The sequence below is a fragment of the Phyllostomus discolor genome, chromosome 8 (genome assembly GCF_004126475.2).
Source record: "Phyllostomus discolor isolate MPI-MPIP mPhyDis1 chromosome 8, mPhyDis1.pri.v3, whole genome shotgun sequence".
NCBI lineage: Eukaryota > Metazoa > Chordata > Mammalia > Chiroptera > Phyllostomidae > Phyllostomus > Phyllostomus discolor.
The window spans coordinates 112,275,680-112,298,680 of record NC_040910.2 but is presented as its reverse complement, the minus strand read 5'-3'; the positions used below and the strand labels follow the sequence as shown (position 1 = coordinate 112,298,680).

Sequence of the window (23,001 nt, the reverse complement as noted above, 5' to 3'; positions counted from 1 at the left end):
AAAGTTAAAAGCCCCGTGCTTGAACGGGGGAAGCGGGGGCTGTAAGCCCAGCAGGGGACACGAGCGGGCTGCACGCCCGCCGTTCCCCGGGGGCCGGGAGGGTGTCTTCTATCGCCGGGCTCTACGCCCCCTCTCCTGGGCCTTTCCCTCGAGGGGGGCATGGCCACGGCCACTCGGCTGCGGTTGCAGGGTGAAGGGTGTCTCCTCCAAATCACGTGTCGAGGCCCTAACCCCCAACACCGCTGCGTACGGCTGTACTTGGAGAGCGGTCCTTAAAGAGACAACTGCGGCAGAAGGAGGACATCAGGGTGAGCCCTGGCCCGCTCTGCCTGGTGCCCTTGTAAGAGGAGGAGGTGAGGACACGGACACACGGACCTCGGCCATCTGCTAGCCCAGGAGCGAGGCCTCGGGAAGAGCCGGCCCTGCTGACACCTCGGACTCCCTGCCCCAGAACCAAGGGACCGTGCCCGTGTGCCGGTGGCGCTCGGTCACGGCAGCCCAAGGGCATGCCCGCCGCACCCCAGACCCGACCCCGCTGGGGGCACGTACATGTGCAGGGACTTCTGGGCCTTGGCGGCCTCCTCCTTGGAGCTGTAGCGGACCACGGCGTTGCCTTGCGTCAGGTTCAGGTGGAAGGTGGCCAGCGGCCCGTGCTGCAAACACAGCGTCCGCAGGGTGGAGCCGTCGATCTGATTGAGGAAGCACAGGGGGCGGTAACGAGCTTCCCGGGACCTCTTCCGCTACGCTCTTCAAAGAAAACGCACACGGGATCGGGCGCGCTGAGTGTTGGGGAGACGTCTCTTTCCGAAAGGGCTTACTATGCGTGACTTGGAGAGTGGAACCTAAGTAATTCCACAGAGGGTTCCAAGACCCCCGGGCGCACCCACTCCTTGCTGCCCGTGCCCCGCCCCCCGTCCCCGAATGAGGTGCCCAGTGCAAAGACAGTGTTGCGGGCGGGCAGGGGCCCTCGAGGGGCAGGGTGCTCCCCCCGCCCCCACGGTACCTGGGGCGTGAGGTTGCGGAGGACGAGCCAGCTGCTGCTTCTTCCTGAGGTGTCCGTGCTCCAGGCAGAACCTGCCCCGGGCCAGGGAGGAGCTCGGTCAACGAGCCGCCTGCGTGCGGGCAGCCACCGGCACGGAGCGTGGCTGCGCAGACCCTGGGGCTGGAAACAGGGCTGCCCCCGGCTCCCCACCCCTAGAGACGTGTTCGTGAGCCCAAGCACAGGGCTATCTATGATCGGCAGGAGGGGACGAGCTTCGCCGGCCTCAGTGTCGTGGGCGCCCCGTGCCCATCTCCCATCCCTGCCGGCCAGCAGAGGGCGCCGGAGGGGAGCCACTGAGCTGCGGTGTGAGGATGGGAGTCTCACCCCAGGGGTCTGTGCTTGGCCAGGAGAGCCCTGCGCTCCAGGGAAGTGTCCACGGGACTGCCCCCAGGACCCCATGGGACCCCTGCGTGTGCCGAGACGCTGGACCTGCCCGCTCAGAGCGGACCCGCGTGGGCTTCCTCGCCCAGGGCTGATGCTGAGAGCGTCGGCAGCTGGCGCGGGGCCCAGGGTGCTCCCAAGGGGCGCAGGCACGCCCCCCCGAGAGCAAGCCGAGGGGACACGGAGCCGCCTCCCCCACCCCGTCCGGACACAGGAACCGGTACGCACCCGAGGAGTAAGAGCTGGTCCAGCCGAGGGGGCCGGCTCCCCAGGTGGAGGAGGACTTGGGGTTGGTCAGGCCGGGCGGCGGCCGCGCGGGCGCAGCAGTGTTCCTGGGCACCTTCCACAGCTCGTGGGACAGGGAGGCTTGCGTGTGCGTGTGCGAGGCGGGGCCGGGGGACCACGTCGATTTCATGTCTGACAGTTTCCCTGGAGGGGCGAAGGGCGAGGACACGGGCACAGGCGTTCGTGGGGGAGAGGGGTCCGTGCAGAGCCTGGGGCCCCCCGAGGGCTCGCTGGCCGCAGTCAGGCCCCCCCACGAGAAGCACGGGACCGCCCTCTCGGACCCCCGCCTGCGCCATCCAGCGTCGGCCCGGCCAGTGCGGCTGACACTGCACCAACAACGCGCTAAACGAGCCGAGCGCGAGTCGGCTCTCACGCCAAGCGTGTGTGTAGTTGGACGCATCTGGGAGGACACGGGGGCAACGCGCCGGTCCAGGCTGGGGCCCGAGGGGTGCGGCGTGTGTCCTCTGTGGCTTCTCTTCGTCTCAGCCCCGCTCAGAGCCACACCCTCTGCACAGCCCGCCTGCGCCGTCACCTCCCACGGCTCTGAGACGCGCCCGCCCTGTCGCCCTGCGGCACTGGGGCGGCCCAGCCACCCCAACGGCCGTGCAGTTGGGCGTCTTGGCACCCGGGTGGGGGGCATGTTTAAGTCTCTTTGGGGAACCATAAAAAGAAAACCGGTCACACCCATCAGCCCCAGGCCCTGCTGCGGCCAGGGCTCGACCAGGAGGTGCAGACACCTGGGTGCCTGCCTCACCAGCTGCACGGGAGGCGCTGGTGGTGGAGGTGTCATTGTCACTGCTCCCCAGACAGCACCACAGTGACCAGGACAACAAACCCCATGGGCAGTTCTCCAACTCTGGTCACCGCAGGCCACTGTGACCCCACAATAAGCAAATGCTAATCTTAGCAAACGTGTCGCTGAGCAGGAAAAGAGATGCCAAAAAGCAACGTTGGATGCAGGGAAGATGGCTCCCTCTTGCCTCCCCTCTTCAGCTAAATGGTGCGGGGAGCAGCAAAGCTCCCCGAGCGCACCCCCTTGTAAGTAGCAGAGGACACACACGAGCAGGAACGAGCCAGTGCAGACCCCCCATCTGCAGTAAGATGCTACGGCACACGGAAACGACTTCCTCCCCCGGGAACCACGGGCAGCAAAGAGCCGGCACAGCGTTCTGACGCGGGTTCCAAGTCTGGCAGGAAGCGCGTGGGGACACAGAGTGCACGTGAAGACACCTGTGAGCCACACGCCCTCCTCACGTGCGTCCTCTGCCTACGGACCGGCGCACGCCTTGTTCGTGTGTGTGTGTGTGTGTGCGCCCACAGCTTTACGTCCTGGCCTTCCTAACGCTTCAGACTCAGGCCCCTCTGAGGTTTTTCTCAAGCCGTTCCCAGCTCGTCCTGGAAGGACCCGTGGTGTCTGCGGTCAGAGGGAACTGCATTCAGCCAAGTACGGGCGGTGGGCGTGCGGGTGCTGGGCGCTGACCTCGGGGACTGCGGCGGGGGCCTCCCGCCCTGGTGGCAAATGCAGGGACAGCGGGCTCCCGGCAGGGACTGCCTCCAGGGCTCGAACCCCCCACGCTTGTCTTAGAGCTGTGCGGCGCAGGACCAGGTGGCGCGGGAGAGGCAAGTAGACCGACCCACTGGGGCCAGAGCAGCTCCCACAGCCGTCCGACAGCCGACGGCGGGGACGCCGCCATCGCCGCTGTGCCCAAGGAAGCAGCCGTGCCCTGGGGGAGCCCAGGCCCGCTGTCTGCCACAGCATAGGCCCCCCCAGGAAAAGCCGAGGTGGCCTTTACACTGCTTATAAAGCACGGCACGTTAGTACACCTGGCAAACCCACCTCCGCTGTCACCACGGGCACTACCCAATCACCCCTCGTGTAGCTGGGGAAGCAGCCCCCCCGTGTGTCTCCGGCTGCACCCGCTCAGAGCCCACACCACCGCCCGGGGCTCCGCCGGCCCGGCGGGGCGCTCCCACGCAAGCGCAGGCAGCCGCCTCACCTCCGCTCTTGAGGAGGTAGCGGTTGACGTCCTGTATGGTGGTGTTGATGGTCGGCCCGGTGGGGACACTTCCAGGAGTGACGTCGGGGTCGTTCTCAGGATCTATGTTTTGAAGTCCTTTCCAAGGAACTCCAGGATGAAATTCTGGAAGATTCCAAAGAAAGTGAAGATCAAAACAGGAGTATTAGGCACCTTCACGTTGCTCCATGACAATCTATGAAAATCTTATTTTATTTATTTAAAATATTTAATTTATTTATTTTTAGACAGAGGGGAAGGGAAGGAGAAAGAGAGGAAGAGAAACATCAATGTGTGGTTGCCTCTCACGTGGCCCCCACTGGGGACCTGGCCTGCAACCCAGGCATGTGCCCTGACTGGGAATCAAACTGGCGACCCTTTGGTTCACAGCCTGTGCTCAACCCACTGAGCTACGCCAGCCAGGGCTGGAAATTTTAATAATCTGCGAAATAAGTCAAACTTTCAATAATCTGCTAATTAAATCCGAAGGGACGTTTTAGGCTCGCTCTCGTAAATCAGCGGCCCTCTGGAACAGAGCAGAACCAGGCACTGCAGCCACCACGTGAAACGGCTCAGCCAGTACGCTGAGGCCCAGGGACTCCAGACCAGACGGAGTCCCGCGCCGCCCGACCACGCCTGCCACCGAAAGGAGGGCCCACGGAAAAGCGCGCAGCGCCAGCCGCACCAGCGCTGATCTGACCCGTGGCTTTCCAGTGAGGAAGCCACCCCACCCGGGACTGTCCCTCCAGGAGCCTTGGGTTCCTGGGGCCTCACTGCCCGCCCTGGGGCCCGGAGAGGGCCCCGCCCTGCCGCTGCATGAGGTGGCGCCTGCTCTCACCTGGGGGCCAGTTGATGCTGGAGCCGTTTGAGATTTTATCGCTGTCAGATTTGGCACGTGACCAGCTGTGGGGGACCGCCACCGGAGGGCTGGCTGGCGACTCGCTGCTCGGGATCAAGTCGTACCGGCCGTAGGAGTCGTCGACGGAGGACTTCGCCGGGGGCCCGATGCTCAGGCCTCCAGGGATAGCACCTGCGGGCACAGCGGGGGCAGCGAGTGAGCGGGGACCCCGAGCCCGCCCCGCCGAGCACCAGGTCCGGCCCTCGTCCGGAGTGCGAGCGGCCGGTGTGGTCGGTCCGGCCTTCTCTGAGACCCAGTGACTTCGTCCTCGAAAGGGAAACTCTTCTACGAGTTGTACTGCTCGCCCCGCTGGACACCCCGCTGGACGCCCCGCTGGACGCCCCGCTGGACCGCACACCCAGGGCGGGAAGCTGGCCCGGGGAGGCGCCCTCACAGCATGTGACGCCGTCCTGGAGAACTCGCCATCAGGCTCTTTTCTTTTCAGAACGTTTTGTATCAAGAGAAAACGATACGCCCTATCCCGTTTCCTCTGCTGCTCACGCTACCACGAAATTCAGAACCACACTGGATGCTTACGGAGGTCACCTCCAGTGCTCAGTAGTGCTTTTGCTTCTTCCCCCTTTCTAAGCTTTTCGTTTCCTATTGCATGTTACCCTTTTATTAAAAAGCCCCTCTGCTCAGTAGTCCAACACTTCTGTCAAGGACCACGGATGTAAGAGGACCACGGATGTAAGAGGACCACGGATGTAAGAGGGCCACGGATGTAGGGAAACGATGCAGGCTGTGGCCTGTCCTCTCTGCTGCTCGGGGCACCTCCGTCCTCGGGGCCGGCAGCTAAGACGGGGTGCTCGAGGGCTCAGGGAGCAGGCCCCCGACCAGCTGGGACCCCACGTCCTCTGCAGGGGGACGGGGCGTCTCTGGGCAGCCCCCGGCACTGCCGCCCAGAGGACAGCTGCAGCCTGGGTGGCAAGGGGAGAGCCCGCGACGCGGCTGGACGCCGGGGCTCGGCCGTACCGTGCTTGCCGGGGTTCTGGTCGAGAGGAGAAGCAGCACCGGGCATGTTGTCCATCGGGTTGGCGTGTGTCCACTGAGGGAGGCGCGACTGGGACTGAGACGGGTCCTTCACCGGCAAACCGCCAGTCATGTCCATGCTGCCGACGCTCACGTTGGGGGTCAGTCCAGCTACGGAGAGAGGCCCCGTCAGGGCGGGGCGGCTCCCTAAAGCGCGCCTGGAGCCTCAGCGAGACTCGGTCCGCAGCCGGACCCTTGACACCCGATACCGGCGCGGGACAGGAGGGAAAGGAGCCGCGCCGCTTTCGGGCGGAGAGGCGGTAAGCAGTCCTCGTCGGAGGAAGACCAGCGGGTCTCCGCTCGGCTTTCCCCAGTGCTCGGCAGGGTCCCGAGGCTGCCCACTCACAGAAACACAGGACAGGGCCAACCCGCCAGGGGAGCCTTTTCTGATCTCAGGTCTCTCGTGGAGATCGCCAGATCGAAACCTCTCCCCGAGCCGGGAGGAGTGGTCTGAGGGCCCCCGGAACGAGCTGGCCGGGATAACTCCAGTCTGCCTCTAACGGGCTGCCTTCCCGTCCACTCGGAGGGTGTTCACCGGTTGACCGTGAACGACTCCCGGGGCGCAGGCCCGTCTGAGAGTGCGGGTGCCGTGGCGGCCTCTGCTGGCGCGGCGTGCTGTGCCGCCCTGGGTTTACCGGGGGCTTCCAGCACGGCCCGGCGCTGTGCTGGGCTAACGAAGAGGGTGGGGAGGGCGACGGGCAGGCTAGAGCAGAGCTCCGGGTGGGGACGCCGGTCCGGAGCCGGACAGCACCACCGCCGGGAGGGGAGCGCAGCGCAGCAGGCCTGAGGGGCGCCCCGAGCTGCAGGCCCACCTCACAGGCCCCGGTGAACCTCTGCCCTGAGCGGGGGGCTCAGCGCTTTTGTTCGCCCCTTCAGTCAGGGCTGCAAACGAGGTGCCTGCACGGGCCGAGTGGGCAATGCAGCCCAGGGTGGTGGGCCGGGTGGGGGCAGCGCTTGTCCCGAGCCAGCAGGTGCTGCCGGGCCCGCACCAACGCAGCCCGAACGCCGCCATTCAAGAGAAGCCGGGAGTCACTGACATCTGAAACTCCAGTTTCTGAGTGTCAGCAGTGAACACACACGCACACCGTGCAGACCCGAGCAAAGACCTTCGCACGTGCGAGCTGCCCGTCTGCAGGCTCTGCGTTCACGACTGCCTTCCCTTCCGCGGGCGCACACCCAGTCGGGCGAGGGGGCCTATCACTTTAAAGAAGTGCCCGGGTCACAGAGACCCGAACACCTTGACCGGAAAACCGTGCCACCCCCTTCCCCGCAGCCGAGGCCGGGTGACGGCGGCAGCTGAGGCAAGTCAGGAGCGACCCAGGAGCGGAGCGACTGCAGCTTCGACAAGGGGCACGAGGTGACCCGGGCACTTTGGCCAGTGCTGCTCGGAAGAGGTCGCCCTGGAGTATTTACAGCGGTCCTGTCAGCACGAGGCCCGAGAGCCGCTCGCAGCCTGCCGGGAACGCGCGTCCCGCACGAACCGGGGCGCCACGTGGGCGGAGACTCGCCACGTGGGCGGAGACTCACCGAGAGGGTAAGGAGCAAAGGTGCTGGGCGAAGACTGCGGCTCTTTGGTCTGCAGGTCGGGCAGGCCGGGGGCCTGAGGGTGCGGGGGGAAGCTGTCCATGGCCGGTTTGCCTGCAGAGGGGTGCAGAGACAGGTGCGGCGGGGGCGGCGGGGGCTTCACGAGCAGGGCCTGGGCCAGCTGGCGCTGCTGCTGCTGGATCTGCTGCTGCAGGTTAGTGATTGTGCGCGCAACCTGGCGGCAGACGCGCGCACGTGAGCGGGGGCAGCGGTCCCGGCCGCCCCCGGGCCAGTCCCCACCGCCAACCTCCTCCCGAACCCGGGTGACCTCGGGCCCTGCGGAGGGGGAGGCTAAGCGGGAGAGAAGCCCGGGACAGGGGACCGGCCCATCCGCGCGCCCACGGCCCCGCCGAGCCCTGCCGGCACCCACTTGCTGCTCTTGCTGTCTCATGGGTCCGGACACGTTCCGCTGGGCCTGGAGCATCTGCTGCTGGATTTGTAAACGTTGGTACGCCTGCCGACAGAGGGGGCGACCAGGGCGCTGAGACGCGGCCACCGGCCCGCGCTCCCCGCACCACACTGCGGCTGCCACACTCTGAGTGCCACGGGGCCTCTCTGGAAGGCGCAGTGCCCTCCCAGTGCCCTCCCGGGGGGGGGGCGGGGTTCCTAGAGAGAGCCCCAGGCCGCGCCCCTGCTGGAGATGGAGCATGCCAGGGTGTTTTTCAGTTAGCGAGGAGATCAGAGTTCTCCTGGTCAATCGCACAAACTGAAATTAAAGTGAAAAGAGGGAAAATGGAAAACAAAACAAAACAAAACAAAAAACAAACAAAAAAAACACCTATTCTTATAACGACACAGACTAAAGCCGTCCACAGCGGCTCAGAGGCGGTTCCCTGCCCGGGGACGGAACACCGCCCGCCCACGGGCTCGTCAGTCGCGTCGGGCGCGGCGGGACGCACTCCGACCCCGTGGAGCCTGAAGCCAGACCCGTGACACGTCTGACACAGACCCCGTCCACGAACCGGCGACCCTGACCCTCTTCCGCACGCAAATGCAGAAGGTCTGGTCGTCTGTTTCAAAATGTCGCTTCGATGTCGTCAGTTTTTTCATACAACATGGATTTTCTGGGCAGTTTTTGGCAAGAGGCTATATGAAAACAGAATCCAAGCAAATGGAGAGGCCGCACTATTGGAAATGCCTCCTTAATCTGCAGGATTACTTACGAAGGAATGAAATACTTCACGTAAGTGAACCCTACAGGTCCTAAAACGTAATCGTAGAATGCACTGGAATGTTCTTTTACCCATTTTTCTGGAAAAAATGTGGAGACAGTACGTGTTGCTTTCAAATCAGAACGCACTGAACATAACTCGGCATTCCCGGGGCCCCTCCCACGCAGGGTCAACGAAGCGCGTGAGTCAAGGACTCAGAGCGGCAGCGCCACAGCCAGACACACAACCAGCCACGTGTCGTGGCGGAGCTGCAAACGCCGTGCCCGGTCCTCTCCACCTGAGGTTTGGCCTGTCTCCCTGACAGTCCAGCGGTGGCCCGACCCCCGTCCCGAGCCCCGGGCGCTCCCTGAAGGCCGTGACTGTCTCTAGGACATGCTCCCTCTCCTTCCTGCTGGGGTGCCTTGGGGAGAGCGGACGCTCCCTGGGCTGGACTGAGCGCGCCCAGGACGGGCCCTTTTCCCTTCACGATTCCTGGGCATTCCCGAGGAGGTGGAGTCGTGGGACAGACCTCTGAGCAGATCAGGTGTCATCGTACTAAAGCAGGAGCAATGCACGTGGAGCTCAGTGCACACACACTCGCCGTGTCCCTAGACGTGAGGACACGGCCTTTTATAGAAGCACCGAGACCATTAAACATTCAGCATTCGAGACACGTTCAATCACGAAACTTCAACAAGGATGAGGCCGCATCGCATCAGCCCTCCTCGGCAGGGGTTCGGGGTGAGCGGCTCGCCCCCATGTCTAAGGCATCCGCTCTGTGCGGAAGTGGCTCCTCTCGCGCTCCCAGGGCGGCAGTGCGTGCTCCACCCTCAGAAGGGGTCAGAAGCAGCCACCGGAGCGGGTTTTCGTGCTCTGTCGTGCTCTGCGGTGGGGACGAGAGGCTCTGGACCGGGAGGGCTGGTCGGGAGCTCAAGCTGCCGCACGCCCGACTGGGGGTGGGTGGGGGAGAGTCTGCGAACCAGAGTTCACTCACGCAGGGAAAGCACCGCCAAGTGAAAGACTCGCCACCTGTTCTGACCGTTCACAACGCAAACGTCTCTACGACAAAGCAGCGTGCCCGGACTCCTCTCATCAGCCAGGTGCTGCACGCCCACGCACACGCCGTGGCTGCGAGGGTCAGGGAGCGCTGTCGCTGCGCTCCGGAACGCGACCTGGACGGGCCCGCCCACTCACCAGCTGCAGCTGATAGAGCTGGTTCAACATCGTCATGTGCTGAGGGTTAACCGGCGAGGTTAATAGTGCAGGGTTGAGACCAATGTTTTTTGCTGCAAACTGCAAAAGCTGTGCTTGAACCTGCGCGACACAAAACACGCCCGGGGCAGCGGGTCACTGTGAGGGCATCTTCTTCCCTGCGCCGTTCCCGCACTCAGAACTGCTAACTAAACAATACTTAACTCGTCTCGTGAGTGAACATTACAAAACACTTGTGGACCTCTTAACACTAGTTAACACGCTTCTGTGAGGAATAAGGAAGGAAGAAGGTAGGGGACAGGAGGAAGGAAGGAGATTTCTCCCTCCAAACGTTCTGGTTATGCAGTAACTTTCTCATTGCCCTTCTAGGAGTGACTCCGGGTGCCCGTCACAGTGACAGTCAGCAGGCCCGAGGCAAGGGAGGCAGGTGCACACCCCCTCGTCGATGGCACCGTGCCTGCGACCAGTGGGTCTTGTCCCGGAAGTGGGGGGGGGGGGGGGGGGCCCCTTCTTGAGTTTACGGGCTCAGGAATCGGTCCCCCTGCTCGTGGGAGGAAGCAGACACTCCTCTCAGTGAGCACAGTGCCCCCAGCCTCTCCTGCGGCACCTGCACCTGCATGGCTCTGCCAGCCCTGACCTTGACGGTCAACGGTCAAGGGCACCTTTTTGCCTGGAACTCACTGCCCTGAACCAATCGGGGGCCGGCCACTGGACTGCAGTACCCCCACTGTGCGCTCTGTCCTGTTACGACGGCAGGTCTCACCTGAGGGGATAGAAACTGAGGCACTTGCGCACGGAGACCGGGCTGGGAGGGGTTCAGCGGCGGCATGGGCGGCTGCGGTGGCGGCATGCTCCTGGCTTGTGCTGCTCCGCTACTGCCAAACACGCCCAGACTGCCACTCGGTATCTGCGGGGGACGGGGGGACAGAGTCGTCACAGAGTCGGAACGACAGGGCCACGGTGGCAAACAATCTGTCTTCCTGAACAGGAACGCGACAGGGTCTCCAATCCCTTCGTAACTCCCACCAAGGCGTCGCTTTACTAACTGTTGCGTAAACGGGCTGCGGATGGTGAGAATCAGCCCCGGGGGCCAGCCTGTGTCTTAAACCACAGACGCGCCGGGTCGAAGTGTCCTGAGACAAGGCCGTCATGTGAAAAGGAACTGGGGTGACACAGCGCTGCTCCCACAGCGGCGAGCCCTGGAGTCGCACGAACGGACACGTCCGGGCAGCAGCGCTGCGTGCTCCCGGGGCCGTGGCCTGCAGGTGGCAGGCGTCCCGCCGAACTGCCCCGGGCCGAAGGCCAGGCAGCCGGGAACGCTGCAGACAGTGGGAGACACACTGCTGATGGCTGGCCGGGACAACAGGCACGCTTGGGACTGTTCGGCCACCCTCGGTGCCACCGCAGCTACTTAGAAGTCTCAAAGACGTGTGCGCGTGAGCCTCGTCCAGGACACAATCAGCAGGAAGAGGCGTTCTCCAATGGGATGGGCACGGTCTGCTCCGCACCCTCTCCTTCAGGAGAGTCTGGGGCAGGAAAGGGACACCGAACAGCCAGCTGCCAATCAAAACCCTCAGGCCCGCCCTCAGGCCTGACCGACAGTGACTTCCCTTCCCCAGGAGGGTCCAAGGCGGGGGGAAGTGCTGACGGGCTCTGAGAGTCACCGAGGACCTTATAGGAGGTGCCCTCCCTCTTTCTGAGAACAAGGGGGCAAGGTGGTGTTTTTCGGCAGAGGAAGACATTTAAGGTTTCGATTTATGTACCATTTAAACGAGCAGTAAGTTAGTACCAAGTAAGCTGAACTCAAACACGTTTTAGGTACGTGGAAAAAGAAATACAATTTCTAAGCATTTCTTCCAAATATAGTTAAATCTCAAGAACTGAGCTTGAGCCCTGATACCAGCAAGTCACGTGAAAAACGACGTTCACAGGGTTGTAACTACCTTTACATGTCTGACCACACTCTAGAACACGACGCTGGTTAAAACATGAAAGCCTGTGTCCCAGCCTTCTCAAAGGCAGGCAAGACAGAGGCCACACCGTCGTCCCCCAGCGAGGGGCCTTACCTGTCGAGAAGAATTCAAGTTTTGCATGCCCAGCCCTGAGGCGACCCCGCCCAGGGCCTGATTCGGGAGTGCACTGTTCGAAAGGGGGGGCTTCAGGCTTGGCGAAGGCAAAAATGGTGAAGTCGTGGGCTCTTCCACGAGGCCGCCGTCCTGAACGGAGAGAGACAGGGTGAGCCGTGTGCGGTGCCCGCCCGCGGACAGGGCGCACGGCAGTTTCCCGAGGGCACGTACGGGGTGTGCGTGAAAACAGAATTAGAGGAGCAACAGTGCGGCAGAACAGACACCGATAGAATGAAAAACACCTCTTGTTAAACAGACAAAAAACACCTGAATTCACACCTTGTCAAGAAAGGCGGGGCGGTCCACGGAAGACTCTTTGGAGATTGGTGGGCGGCAGCCAAGGGGTTTGGTGACCATTCCATTGTAGTCGGTCACTCCCAGTCCACGCTTGTCCATGTCCACCTTCTTTTCCAGCAGAGCACCTAGAGCACGCCAGAAACCCGAGACAGCCGCCTGAGGGTCGGCCGCGACGCTGAGTGCGAGACCCTGGACCCCCAGGAAACGGGGGGCGCCGCTCTCAGCCCCCACTCCATCTGGCCGCACCGCCCCTCAGGGCTGGGCTGGGCTGATCCTGGGACCACCCCCCTTCAGCGGGCACTTTCTGAGAGGGGACGTCCCCGAGCCACCCGTCTAACACAGCTGCCCTGCCCCCCCACAGCCACGATTTCCATTTGCTGGGTGCCCCAACACAGCGAGGACTGCGGAGTCTGGAGTCCGGCCCTGGGGCTCTCTGGCTGGGGAGGCTGCCCACTGGCGCTCGGCCCCTCTGTCTGTTTCTCAGTGGCAAAGGTCAGAAGCGTCTCCCCAGCTCGCCCCGCCTGTCCTCCGGCAGCTGCTGCCCTGCACCTGCACCGGGCCCTGCACGCGATCACGAAGTGGATCCCCGCTGCTGGCAGGTCCCGTCCTTGGGCACTCATCTGCCGGTGCCGTCCTCTGGCGGCCCGGACCAGGGGCCGCAGCACTCCCAGGGCCCTCTGGAGCGTGCCGGGCGGTGGGGACTGCCTGCCTCGCACACTCGCTCCCCGCTCAGCCCTGACAACACGGCGCCCTGCCCCCAGCTCCCCCCCAGCAGGCCGGCGTGCTCTGTGGCCCACTCAGCACCACGTCTGCACGTCTTGGTGCTTCTGGTTGGCGGCGGGGTCCCTGAGCACTCCACGGAGGGAGCGTGGAGGTCAGGTGGGACCGCTTGGGCCAGAAAAAGGGGGCGAGGACGCCCGGGCAGGGCCCGCCGTGTGCACAGAGCTGTGGGAAAGAGGCAGCTTCGCGAGGGGACCGGTGGAAAAAGTGTGTAGACGGCAGCGCAGGTGTGAGCCTGAAAGCCCAAGAAATTTACGGGCAGGCACCTCGCCAGGGAAACGTTAAACCCTCGTCAACCAGTTTTCATGATAAGGAACACGGCGTGCAGTTACTTGTGAGAAATGTGTGTGGAATCAGGTCTCTGAACAGAGACGTGGGTAAAATGAGGCCAGGGCTGGCCGGCCGACCAGAGCGACCCCGTCTTCACACGGAGCCCCTAACGTGACAGTCACGGGTCAGGGCGGCTCCAGGACCGGGGGCTCATTCCTGGCAGTCTCAGCGAGAGCCAGAGCTCAGCCAGCGAGGCGTGAGGGCTGGCGTGTGGTCCGGGGCCTTTCTCCACGAGTGTCCTTACTATCTCACTCAAAAAAGGGGGGGGGGGACCTCATCTAATTGTCGAAGCTCTGGAAAACGATGAAAAAAGCAAACATGGCTCAAGGTGGCATTTGGTCCTTTGTCCCCACAGCCCACAGTCCCCAAATCTGCTCCAGGCTTAGGGCACATCACACAGTTCCCCGCTGCTGGGGCTGGTCCTGTCCACCCAGCACGGGTTCCACCAGTAACCCACGGGGCAGTGAGACGCTCGCTGCGGGACCTCTGAGAAGACAGACTCCGAGTGTGCACACTACTTACTCATGGCCTGATCAAGATTCATATTATTACTCTTCAAGGCCTCTTCGGCTGGCTCTCTCTGGGGGAAACAGAGTTTTCGTTAGACGGGCATGTTAGCCAAAGGAAACGCTTGCAAGGAGTTAATCACCATCAGCTCAGGGAAGCGCTTGTTATTGACCCAATGTTATTAGGCTTCAGAATTGCAAATACTCTCTCACTGCTGCGGTGGAGGAGAGTGTTCCGCACATAAAAAGCCGGGGGAAGGACACAATGCAGCGAGCCGGCTCGAGCCCCGAGCTGCCCCTCACACTTCCGTGCACCGCGCCCTGGGGCGTGGCGCACACCTCGGCCAGGACGGCAGGGCCGCCCCGGCACCACCCGCCCCGTGCCCCTGCGGCTGTGCGTGTGTCAGCGCGAGAGCTGAAGCGCGGAGGTCCATGCTCTCCTTCAGGGACTCCGGGCTCTGCTGTTAACCCCCGGGGAACGAGAAACGAAGCACAGGGGCTCGCTGTGACATCGGGCCCGGGACTGCCCTTCGTCTCCCTCCCACGGCCCGCCGGGCCTGGGGCCCTGCTCGGGGCGGGGGGGGCCTGCGTCCCACGTGGAGCAGGCAGCGCCCCCCGCCGGACTCTCTCTCAGGAGGCGCCCACAGCGCCCACAAGACAAGCACCCCCCCGCACACGCGCGTGGAGACAGGCGTCTGGAGGGACTGCCTGGCACAGGCAGGTGGCCTCCCCTGCCCTCCGCCCCTGACCGCAGGGCCCAGACGGACGGCGGCCCCTCTCAGAGGCGCGTCCGAGGTTCTGGGCTCCGTGCACACGCCCTGAGACTCGGGAGCCGACCGGGCTCCCTTAGGGCTCTTCTCCTGGACAGGAAGCCTCCCTCCGCACCAGGCTTTCTCTTGCGGTTTGGTCGGTCTGCTGTGCAGACCGATACAGACTCGCTTCCCATCATGGATGAAACGCTAGGACTGCACGAACCAGTGAAAACTCAATTCCAGGAAAAGGCCCTCGTGCCTTCCTCGAGAGAAGGGACGCGGCTCTTCGCTGCGGCTCAAAGCAGTGAGCCCTAAACGCAAGCGCCCAGATGAAAGGGCGTTTCCTTGTCGCACGAGTCCAGTGTGGAAAGGACACACGGGGGCCGTGCGGGAGGGGACCCACGGAGCACGGGGGGGGGGGGGGGGGGGGCGCAGTAGAACGAGAGAGAGCCAGGCACCCACCGGGAAGCCCATGTCCGTGAGCTGTTTGATGAGCCGGTTCAGGATCCAGGCCTCGTCCTGCTTGCCGGATGCTTTCACGCCCTGGAACGAGTGGGGGGGGGGGGGGCGCGTGAGCACATGTGCGTGCATTTCTCCTGGACACGGGAGGCACCTGAAGGTCACACAACTCTGAGAGCCCCCGAATCTCTCTGTAGTGCTGTCGGGGAGTGCTGTGTCCCCGACGCTGTCTTGTGGCTGGCTCTGTGGGGTGCCGCAGGGGGCCACGCGGGGGATTCGTGGGTTTAAGGCAAGGCAATTCTGCTCCCGACAACGGCTCTAGTTCCTCACAAGCACGCGTCCCTCCCAGCATCAAACACCTGCAGGAAGTGCCCCCCGACACAGCCCTCTGCTGACATGAATACTGCTCGGAGTTCACTAAAAACTGCATTCCCCCCTCCCGTAAGCTTTGTTCTAAAAGATGACAGAACGCAGGGGGTCCCTTCCAACAGAACAAAAAAGGCAGTAAGAAGGAACAGAAAAACCTGTTAATTGTATCAACTCTTCCTCGCTCACGGCCCTGAGGGCAGAGGGGGTGAGGGGCTCTCCCTCCCCCGTCACAAAGCTGCAGCCCCACCACCCCCACACAGCACAAGAAGTCCTCCCCCATGGGGCTTTCCAGAACGGAGCCCGCCCTGACCACAGGCCGGGGCGCGGGGACAGCGGCGACGGTGGGGGGACCCCCCTCACCCGACGGGCCTCTCCTTGAGGAGGCAGCGCGCCCCCCCCCAACTGGGTTACTTGCCAGCCTGCTGGTAAGAAGACTCCCCTCCTCTGTCTGCAATCCCAGCTACCCCTTGCGCCCGAGAACCCTGATTTTAGCCTCCGGGTCCCGCTCACTGACAACTGAACGCTCTCCTCCATGGAAACTGCTCGAACACTGACTGCTCCGTTCACACGACCTGCCAGTGGGGCAAGGGCACCCGCGGACGCGCCTCCCGCCCCCGCCAGCCGCCCGCCCTCCCGGTCCCTGCGCTCTCTGAGGAAAGCCCACTCTGAGCGGTGCCCTCCTCACCCCTGCGGACTCTCTAGTCCCGTGGGGGCCACCAGTGCGTGTGCTCACACTCAGACACACTTCTGTCCCTTCTCCCCTCCCCTCCAAAGTGCCATGATACTGCAGTACTGTATACAAGTGTATTGCACTCATTTTGTGTGCATCTTACCCTTTTTATTTACCATTTCGGTGATCTTTTCCTATTAACACATAGGGGATTTCTTTTAAAATATCTGTTTAGCTTTCTACAATATGGATGTGGCATAGTTGAACCAGTTACCCCATCGATGTGCATTTAATTTTTTTTTTTTTACCGAAAAACGCTGCAACAGGAAACTGTGTACAAATGCCACTTGCCAGGCCCATGACCAGAGGGAGCGCCGTGCAGAGCTGGTCGCTGCGGCAGACAGCGCCCTCCGCTGGGCGGCGCTCTCCTGCGTGCTGCCTGCGAAGCGGGATGCCGTGGCCCCGCCCCCAGCAGAGCGTGCTCACTAAAGCGGCGTTCCGCGGGTCTCAGGTTAGAGACGGCACCTCTTTCGGCTGTTCTGGACTGAACGCCGCAGGCCAGGCCGACGGCCCTCCCGGGTTAGGGGCTGTTTGCGTTCCTGTCCTATGAACCGTCTGTTCGCGCTCTCTGCGGGTTTTCTGTCGGGGTACTGGTTGGCCTTAGGAAGACCAGTTTCCGGGGCCTTCTTTACACGCCAGGGAGGGCAGCCTTCCCCTCGACGTGAATTACAAACCCTTTCTGCAGGCGGTCGTCTGTGTTTCGACCGGACACTCTGGCGTTTCCGCCAGGCAGCTGTGTCTTTGCCCACTACCGTTTCCACCCCCCCCCCCCCCCCCCCCCCCCCCCCCCCCCCCCGCTCAGGCCGCCAGCACAGCTAGACAGGCCCCGCCCCCGCAGTGCCGTCCGAAAAACGATCTCACGCCGCGTCTTTTTCTCGTTCGCATCTACTTTTGTGATCTACTCAGGAGCTCCCGTGGTGCCTGTTACTTAGGCTTTCCCAGAGGGCGGCTGCGTGTCTCAGGACAACCGACCGGTCCGCCCCGGCGGCCCAGGGATGGACCTCTGGGGCTCGGGACCCATGTCCACCAACGTGTACTGCATTAGCAGTGAACACTGAGAAATTTAGAAACATTTGTTTAAAAAATAACCAGTGTATCGCGTTAATGGAGGCACTTAAGTGGAAAACAGTTCCGCGCTCTGGACAGACCCTGCGGAGGGAGGGGCGGGAGAAGCGAGGCGCTGCTGTGCGCTGATCCCCCCGCCCGCCTCCGCATCTGCTTTGCTGTGACAGCGGTCCCGTGCGGCCTCCAGAAAACCCCACCCTGCGCTGAGCAGAGACCCCCGACAGGCTCCCGGGGACTCCCGGAGTCCTCAAGGCCCCAAGGCCGACCCGCCGCCGCCGCTAACTGAGGGTGCCGTGCGAAGCTGCGTGCGTGTCTGAGGGAGCGTCCTGCCCCCCCCCCCGAGAGCGCGCACACCTTTTGGAGTCCTTTTTTGGGGGCGTTCCCCCAGGAGCTGCAGGAGGAGGTGCTTTCCTGGGAAGCAGCATTGTTCCACATGCCCCCTTCTTCGTCTTCCCACTGACTGGGACCGAGGCTCATGTCGTCCCCACCACTGCCCCAGGCTTCTTGCATAGATTTTGAAGCTAGAAAGAGAGCGAACACGAACTCGTCAAATTGGTCATTCCCGTCATTTGGGGGAGCGGTACTGTCGCCTATCTTCCCCCAGACCGAAGGGCCCAGTGGACGCGCTTTTCTGTCCGAACGCCAGCCCTCTCTCGTCTGTGCTGCTCCAACCCCCGGGGCGGACCCCACGGGTCACATGGATGCACGGACATTCTCACACTAATCCCTGGGCCACGGGAGAGAGTGGCCGCCTCTATGGGGCCCCATGGCCAGCAACACACAGAGCCCTGAAAATGTCACCGCTGGACCCAAACCTGCAGCGGTCGGCTGTGTCGACCAGGGTGCCCCAGCGTGACCCCAGGAGTCGCCTGGGGACCATGGGGGGCGCAGCAGGTCTGTGGCTGCATCCCGAGGCCTCTGTCTCCGACCAGCTCCCAGGAGCTGCCCCAGAATACCTGGAGGGGGCAGCCGCAGCCCCAGGCAGGTGGAGCTACAGGCTGAGCACTGAGCTTTTACTTCAGGGTATTATTTTTTCTCCTTTCTTAAAATACAAAATAATTTTTGGTGTCAAGTTTATCTAAATTTCCCCTTCCCGGGAGAACCTGAAGTAGGCCAAAGACAGGGGTAGCACGGTCCACCGGAGACTGCAGGCCGCGGAGGGGCGGTGCGCCCAAGGCTGACGGGCACATCGTCGGGCCCCTGAGGACCAATCAGAAAGACAGACGTGCCGCCTCCAGACAGCACGTGACCCCCGCCCGACACCCAGAAGCTGACTTCTCCTTCAGATGCGTGACGGGGAGCAACAGGAGGGGAATAAACAGTCCAGCGGGACGGCAGGCGTGGAGCATGCTGCCCAGGGTGAGCCAGGGACCGAAACGGTGGCTATTGGAGTTGCATTTTGAGATCTAAGACACACAGAGTGTCCAGAGAAAATGTGCGGCTTCTGCAGCTGTGTTGACTTGAGCCTCAGACTTCAATCAGCAGCCTCATACTAACATCAAAAGGACCACACTGGCCAACACCCGCACCTCACAGGGGACTCCCCTCGGCAAACGCGCTCTGGACACTTGTAAGAGCACATTTCTATCTGCACTCATCACACTCAGACAGCGGGAGGAAAATGCAGCGCGTTTTCCATGGGGGAGGGAGGGAGGGAGGGAACAAAGAGGAGAGAAAGAGCATGAACCTGGAGTACCCAGAGCAGAACTTTGTTTCCAAGACAAGAGCAAGGCAGGACGCGGTGGACCGCTGGGCGGGGCGGCGAGCGTGCCCAAGCCCAGCCGCAGACGGGGAAGACGGCCGGCTCCGACCGCTCGCGGCAGCGGCCGGGCGGCCGTGCTGCAGAAGGGTGGAGGCTACGGGCTGTGTCGTTCTGGTCCTTTTAACTATTTATCTTTCGAAAAGGGAAGCTAGGCTCCGCGTGAAGCCCCTTGGTGCTCGTGTGTCAGACACAGCAAATGTTTCTTCACGGCCTCAGTCAATGTTAATTTTAAAGCGTAAAGGAAATGAGGGAAGTGTCCTAAGACTTAATGCTTGAAATCCAACAGGGAGCATCCCTCTAGAGAAACTGCTCTGAGCCATCAGGGCGGGCAGGCCGGTGCTCGTCCTACCTGGTTTGCACAGGGCTGGGGCTGGGGCTGGGGCTGGCGCGCCGGCTCTCCCAAAGGTCACCGCTGGCTCCGTGGGCTGGTCCCCCCATCCGCTGCCGCTGCCGGGCGGCTTGCCCCAGGCTGCTGTGCCGTTGTCGACCAGGGTAGAGGGGGAGGACGGCTCTCCCCAAGAGTTCTCGGCCTTCGAGTGCACACTGGGCATCTCCCCCCAGCCTGACGAGACTGCGAAGGGCCCCGCGGGGCAGAGAGAGCAACAGAAGTGAAACAGGGAAAGTGAAAACAGTAATTTCAAATCCAACACAGTTTTGAGATAATCTATCTTCAGGAGGGCTTTTAGTAGAAAGCGAAAAGGACACATTAAATCTAATCAGATTTGTTTAGCTTCTTAGAGTTGCAATTTTCTCCCTCTTGACCCCATTAAAGACCATTACATTCACAGTATTTGCATCATAATCGTATTTAAAAGCACAGTTTAAAACTAAGATTAAGAAGTAGCTTTTTTACTTCTGGTATTATAGGTAACAACCTAAAAGAAGTTTTGTTACATTATTTCCTTAAAAGAAAAATTTGCAAGTTGTAAATACACATTGAGAAATTATTCTTGCTTATCTTTTGACCAACCATCAAAGACACAGATGCGGGCAAAGAAATGGGAAGACTGGGCAGATTAAACAGGGGCAGAGAACACACACAGCCCCCAGGTGCCCCTGGGGTTTGGGGGGGGGGTGAGTTAGAGCTGAAGCCTTTGTCTTTCAGATGGGGACCCAGTGGTGGAGCTGTGGGTCTGGTCTGGGCTGGGGGGTGGTCCCAGCGTGCACACAGTGACTGCAAGTGTTTTCCAGAAATTCTTCCTTCTCCCTCCGCCCAGTCTTGTCACCAGAGCTTGCTGACCTGGGACTGGCACTTGATCAGGGTACCTCATGATTCCAGAAGGTCAGGCATTACCATCTGTGGCACAGATGTCACAGGGCCAGGCCACAGTACGGTCCCCCCCTCTACACTTCGGCCAGAAAACAGTTTACGTTACATACGTACACCTCGCTCCCCTGGAGCAACGCACACTCTGATCATTTTGCTTCTGCTCACCACGCCCCCCCCCCCCCCCCCCAGCACCACTGAAAGCCTTAACGACAGTTCGCGTCAGCTGTCACCTTCAGACCGGTACGGTGTCTCAGAGACAGAAACGTGACTGTTTCGAACAGAAGAACAGAAGGCATGAGATGCAAAGCTAACCACAGAGTTTAAACTGTTTGGCTGGCACATGGATATCTCTGTCTCAATTAGAAAACACGAATTTTCTGACTAAAAATAGGGTCAGTCCCCTTGACGTGTTTTATTCTAATGAAATACAATAATATTCATTAGTGACCAAAGGACATTCAACCACTGCGTCATTTTAATTTTTCCACTTACTGGTTTTAGCGAGAGGGGAGGGGAGGGAGAAGACGAGAGGCAGAGAGACTGACTCGTTCCGCTCATCTGTGCGCTCACTGGCTGCTTCTTGCACGCGCCTGACTGGGATCGAACCAGTACCCTTGGAGCATCGGGACAACGCGCTCAGCAACTGAGCTGCCCTGCCAGGGCCTTGGGTCGTTTCTAATGGCAAGCTCTGTGCTGAGCGGCGTATTATATAAGTTATTACTGATAACAGGAAGGTTAGTCCCAACCAGTTACTGCCAGCGACTGCCAACCATGAAGTAGTTTTACAAACCGAAGGGACAAAATTAAATTGGGAAAACTAACACAGCTCATTCAAATTATGGGTGTTTTGGAATGATAATTGAGGGGTTACTAAAAGCCAATCAGTTGTAAAAATATTAATTTATTTAGGTAATTAAAGAATTCACCTAAACTTTATCACCCTTGTACTGCCATCTCTTTGGAAGGCAACAATACTACAAATTATTTAACTAAATCTAAACTAAGTAAATATTTAAGACTACGGTAATTATAGTTTTTAACAAAGGGTTTTTAATTCCTTATATTAAAGTGGCACAAATGTCTATAGAATATTTTTATATAGAAGGCAAATGGTTTGCAAGCACGTTTCAAAACCTTAAGAATAAGTGGAAGGATAATCATCACTCGAAGCTAAAGACCACAGTGTTTCCACTCTGAGCTCGTCTCCGGCAGGAGCGGAATTCACCTGCAACGCCGGGCGGACGCACACGTCAGGATGCGTGCGCGCTGGGCGTGCGAAAGGCCCTGGAAGACACGCTAACAGCAGGCCCCCTGGGTGATTTCGATGACAAGCAAGTATTTTCAGTGGCTGCGAATAATCTTACATACACACTACTAAAATAAATACATTGTCCATTGCTCAGTGGTTACTGGTGGAGTGAATCTGGTATCTTCTTTTGTCAATAATTTTACAGAGGTCTTTTTAAAAAGTTGGGCTTAATGAGGCAGAACAAATTCCTAACTTACATTTAAAACATTGCTACTAACATTTTAAAAACGGTCCTTCAAATACAGGGTGGGGCAAAAGCAGGTTTACAGTGGTTCACATGAAAATAATGCAGTAACTGGTGAGTAACACAAGGACAGACTGTGCTCCCAGCACTCAGCGATGCAACCCTGCTCTCGCCCCACCCTGTACCACTGCTCCGGGCAAAGCACTTCTGCATGGCGGGGCGGGGGGAGCGCTCATTCCTGGGGTTCAGGAGTCATCATCTCCCTTTCACGACACAGCAAACACGGCACCAGGAAAGAGATGACAGTAACAGACACCCCCGGAGTACACTGCCTCCGTCCAACCTTCAACACGCCGCACTTCCCGGCTCTCCACCCGAGCAGAGCCAGCGAAGTGCCCGGGCGGCGCACACCCGGCGGCCGACGTGAAGACGAACACGGAGCGGGTAAAAGGCTGGGAAACAGCCCAGGGGAAGTCCTCACCCGGCGGAAGGGTTCTCATCTCGGGCTCTACAGTGGTGTCGGTAGGGGGCGCTCTTTCTTCTGTGAAATAAGAAACCAGCTCTAGCCCGTTCTGCGGATGCTGCCTCCGTAGTTCTGTAAGTGTGGCAGGCAGCCCCTTCTGGGGAGAAAGGCTGAGCTGAATGAGTAGCCGATTACCATTAAGGGGGGAGAAAGGACTAAAAGTTCACCTGAATGAGCATCTGAGCGTCTGGTCTGTGCCGGGCATTTCGGGCACTGACTCAGGTACCCCAGGACGGGGTCCTCCCCCCACTGGGGCCCTGTGAGTGCAGTGTGCATCACCGCGGTGCTCGCTGGGCTGCCGACCCGCGGAGGGACAGCGCGGGACGGGCAGCTGCCGCAACAGGGAGCCTCTCACGTTCGAAGTCAGCACCGGGAGGGAGCGAAGCCCGATGCAGAGGGGTCTGCTCGGGCAGGCGGCGGGGGCACTGCTTTTCCGAACGCCTCGTTCCGTGCCCCGTCTTTGACACTTCCCCCCCAAATTCAGGGGGCTGCAGTGGACGGTTTTGGACAAGGGTCTTTTTCAAAGCTGGCCATGCGGCCTGGAGCGGCACAGCGGCCGCTCACAGGAGTGTATTAGAAACAGAAAAAATCTACTTAGCTTTTGTTAATGTAATAAAACAGCTTCTGAATGTGCTAAGTCTGTCTTACTGAGATGTGGTAGGGGCTGAGCGGTTTTTTTTTTAAGATTTTACTTATTTATTTTTTAGACAGAGGGGAAGGGAGAGAGAAAGACGGGGAGGGAAACATCAACATGTGGTTGCCTCTCAGGCGCCCTCTACTGGGGACCTGGCCCACACCCCAGGCCTGTGCCCTGATTGACTGGGAATTCCCCTCGGGTGCGCAGGCCGGCGCTCAGCCCACCCACAGAGCCGCCCCAAGCCAGGGCTGTGCTTAACCGTCTCACTCGCTCACCGGTCTGAGCTGGGCGCGCAGCCCCGA

The 23,001-nt window shown here is 60.7% G+C and overlaps 1 protein-coding gene across 4 annotated transcripts in view; it reads right to left on the bottom strand.

The window, feature by feature from the left end:
• TNRC6C (trinucleotide repeat containing adaptor 6C) overlaps positions 1-23,001 on the bottom strand; it is a 64,401-nt gene that overhangs the window by 5,729 nt on the left and 35,671 nt on the right. For 3 of the 4 annotated variants that reach the window (XM_036034202.1, XM_028520557.2, XM_036034200.1), the window contains 16 exons: positions 19,126-19,347; positions 17,369-17,535; positions 14,854-14,934; positions 13,656-13,713; positions 12,006-12,148; positions 11,667-11,816; positions 10,364-10,507; positions 9,583-9,702; positions 7,608-7,691; positions 7,181-7,412; positions 5,597-5,764; positions 4,562-4,753; positions 3,706-3,849; positions 1,652-1,852; positions 1,004-1,074; positions 550-689 (listed from right to left, as the gene is read on the bottom strand). In XM_036034202.1, coding sequence (XP_035890095.1) covers positions 550-689; positions 1,004-1,074; positions 1,652-1,852; positions 3,706-3,849; positions 4,562-4,753; positions 5,597-5,764; positions 7,181-7,412; positions 7,608-7,691; positions 9,583-9,702; positions 10,364-10,507; positions 11,667-11,816; positions 12,006-12,148; positions 13,656-13,713; positions 14,854-14,934; positions 17,369-17,535; positions 19,126-19,347 — 2,317 coding nt within the window. The remainder of the gene's footprint in view (positions 1-549; positions 690-1,003; positions 1,075-1,651; positions 1,853-3,705; positions 3,850-4,561; positions 4,754-5,596; positions 5,765-7,180; positions 7,413-7,607; positions 7,692-9,582; positions 9,703-10,363; positions 10,508-11,666; positions 11,817-12,005; positions 12,149-13,655; positions 13,714-14,853; positions 14,935-17,368; positions 17,536-19,125; positions 19,348-23,001) is intronic. The other variant, XM_036034201.1, reaches the window with a different exon arrangement.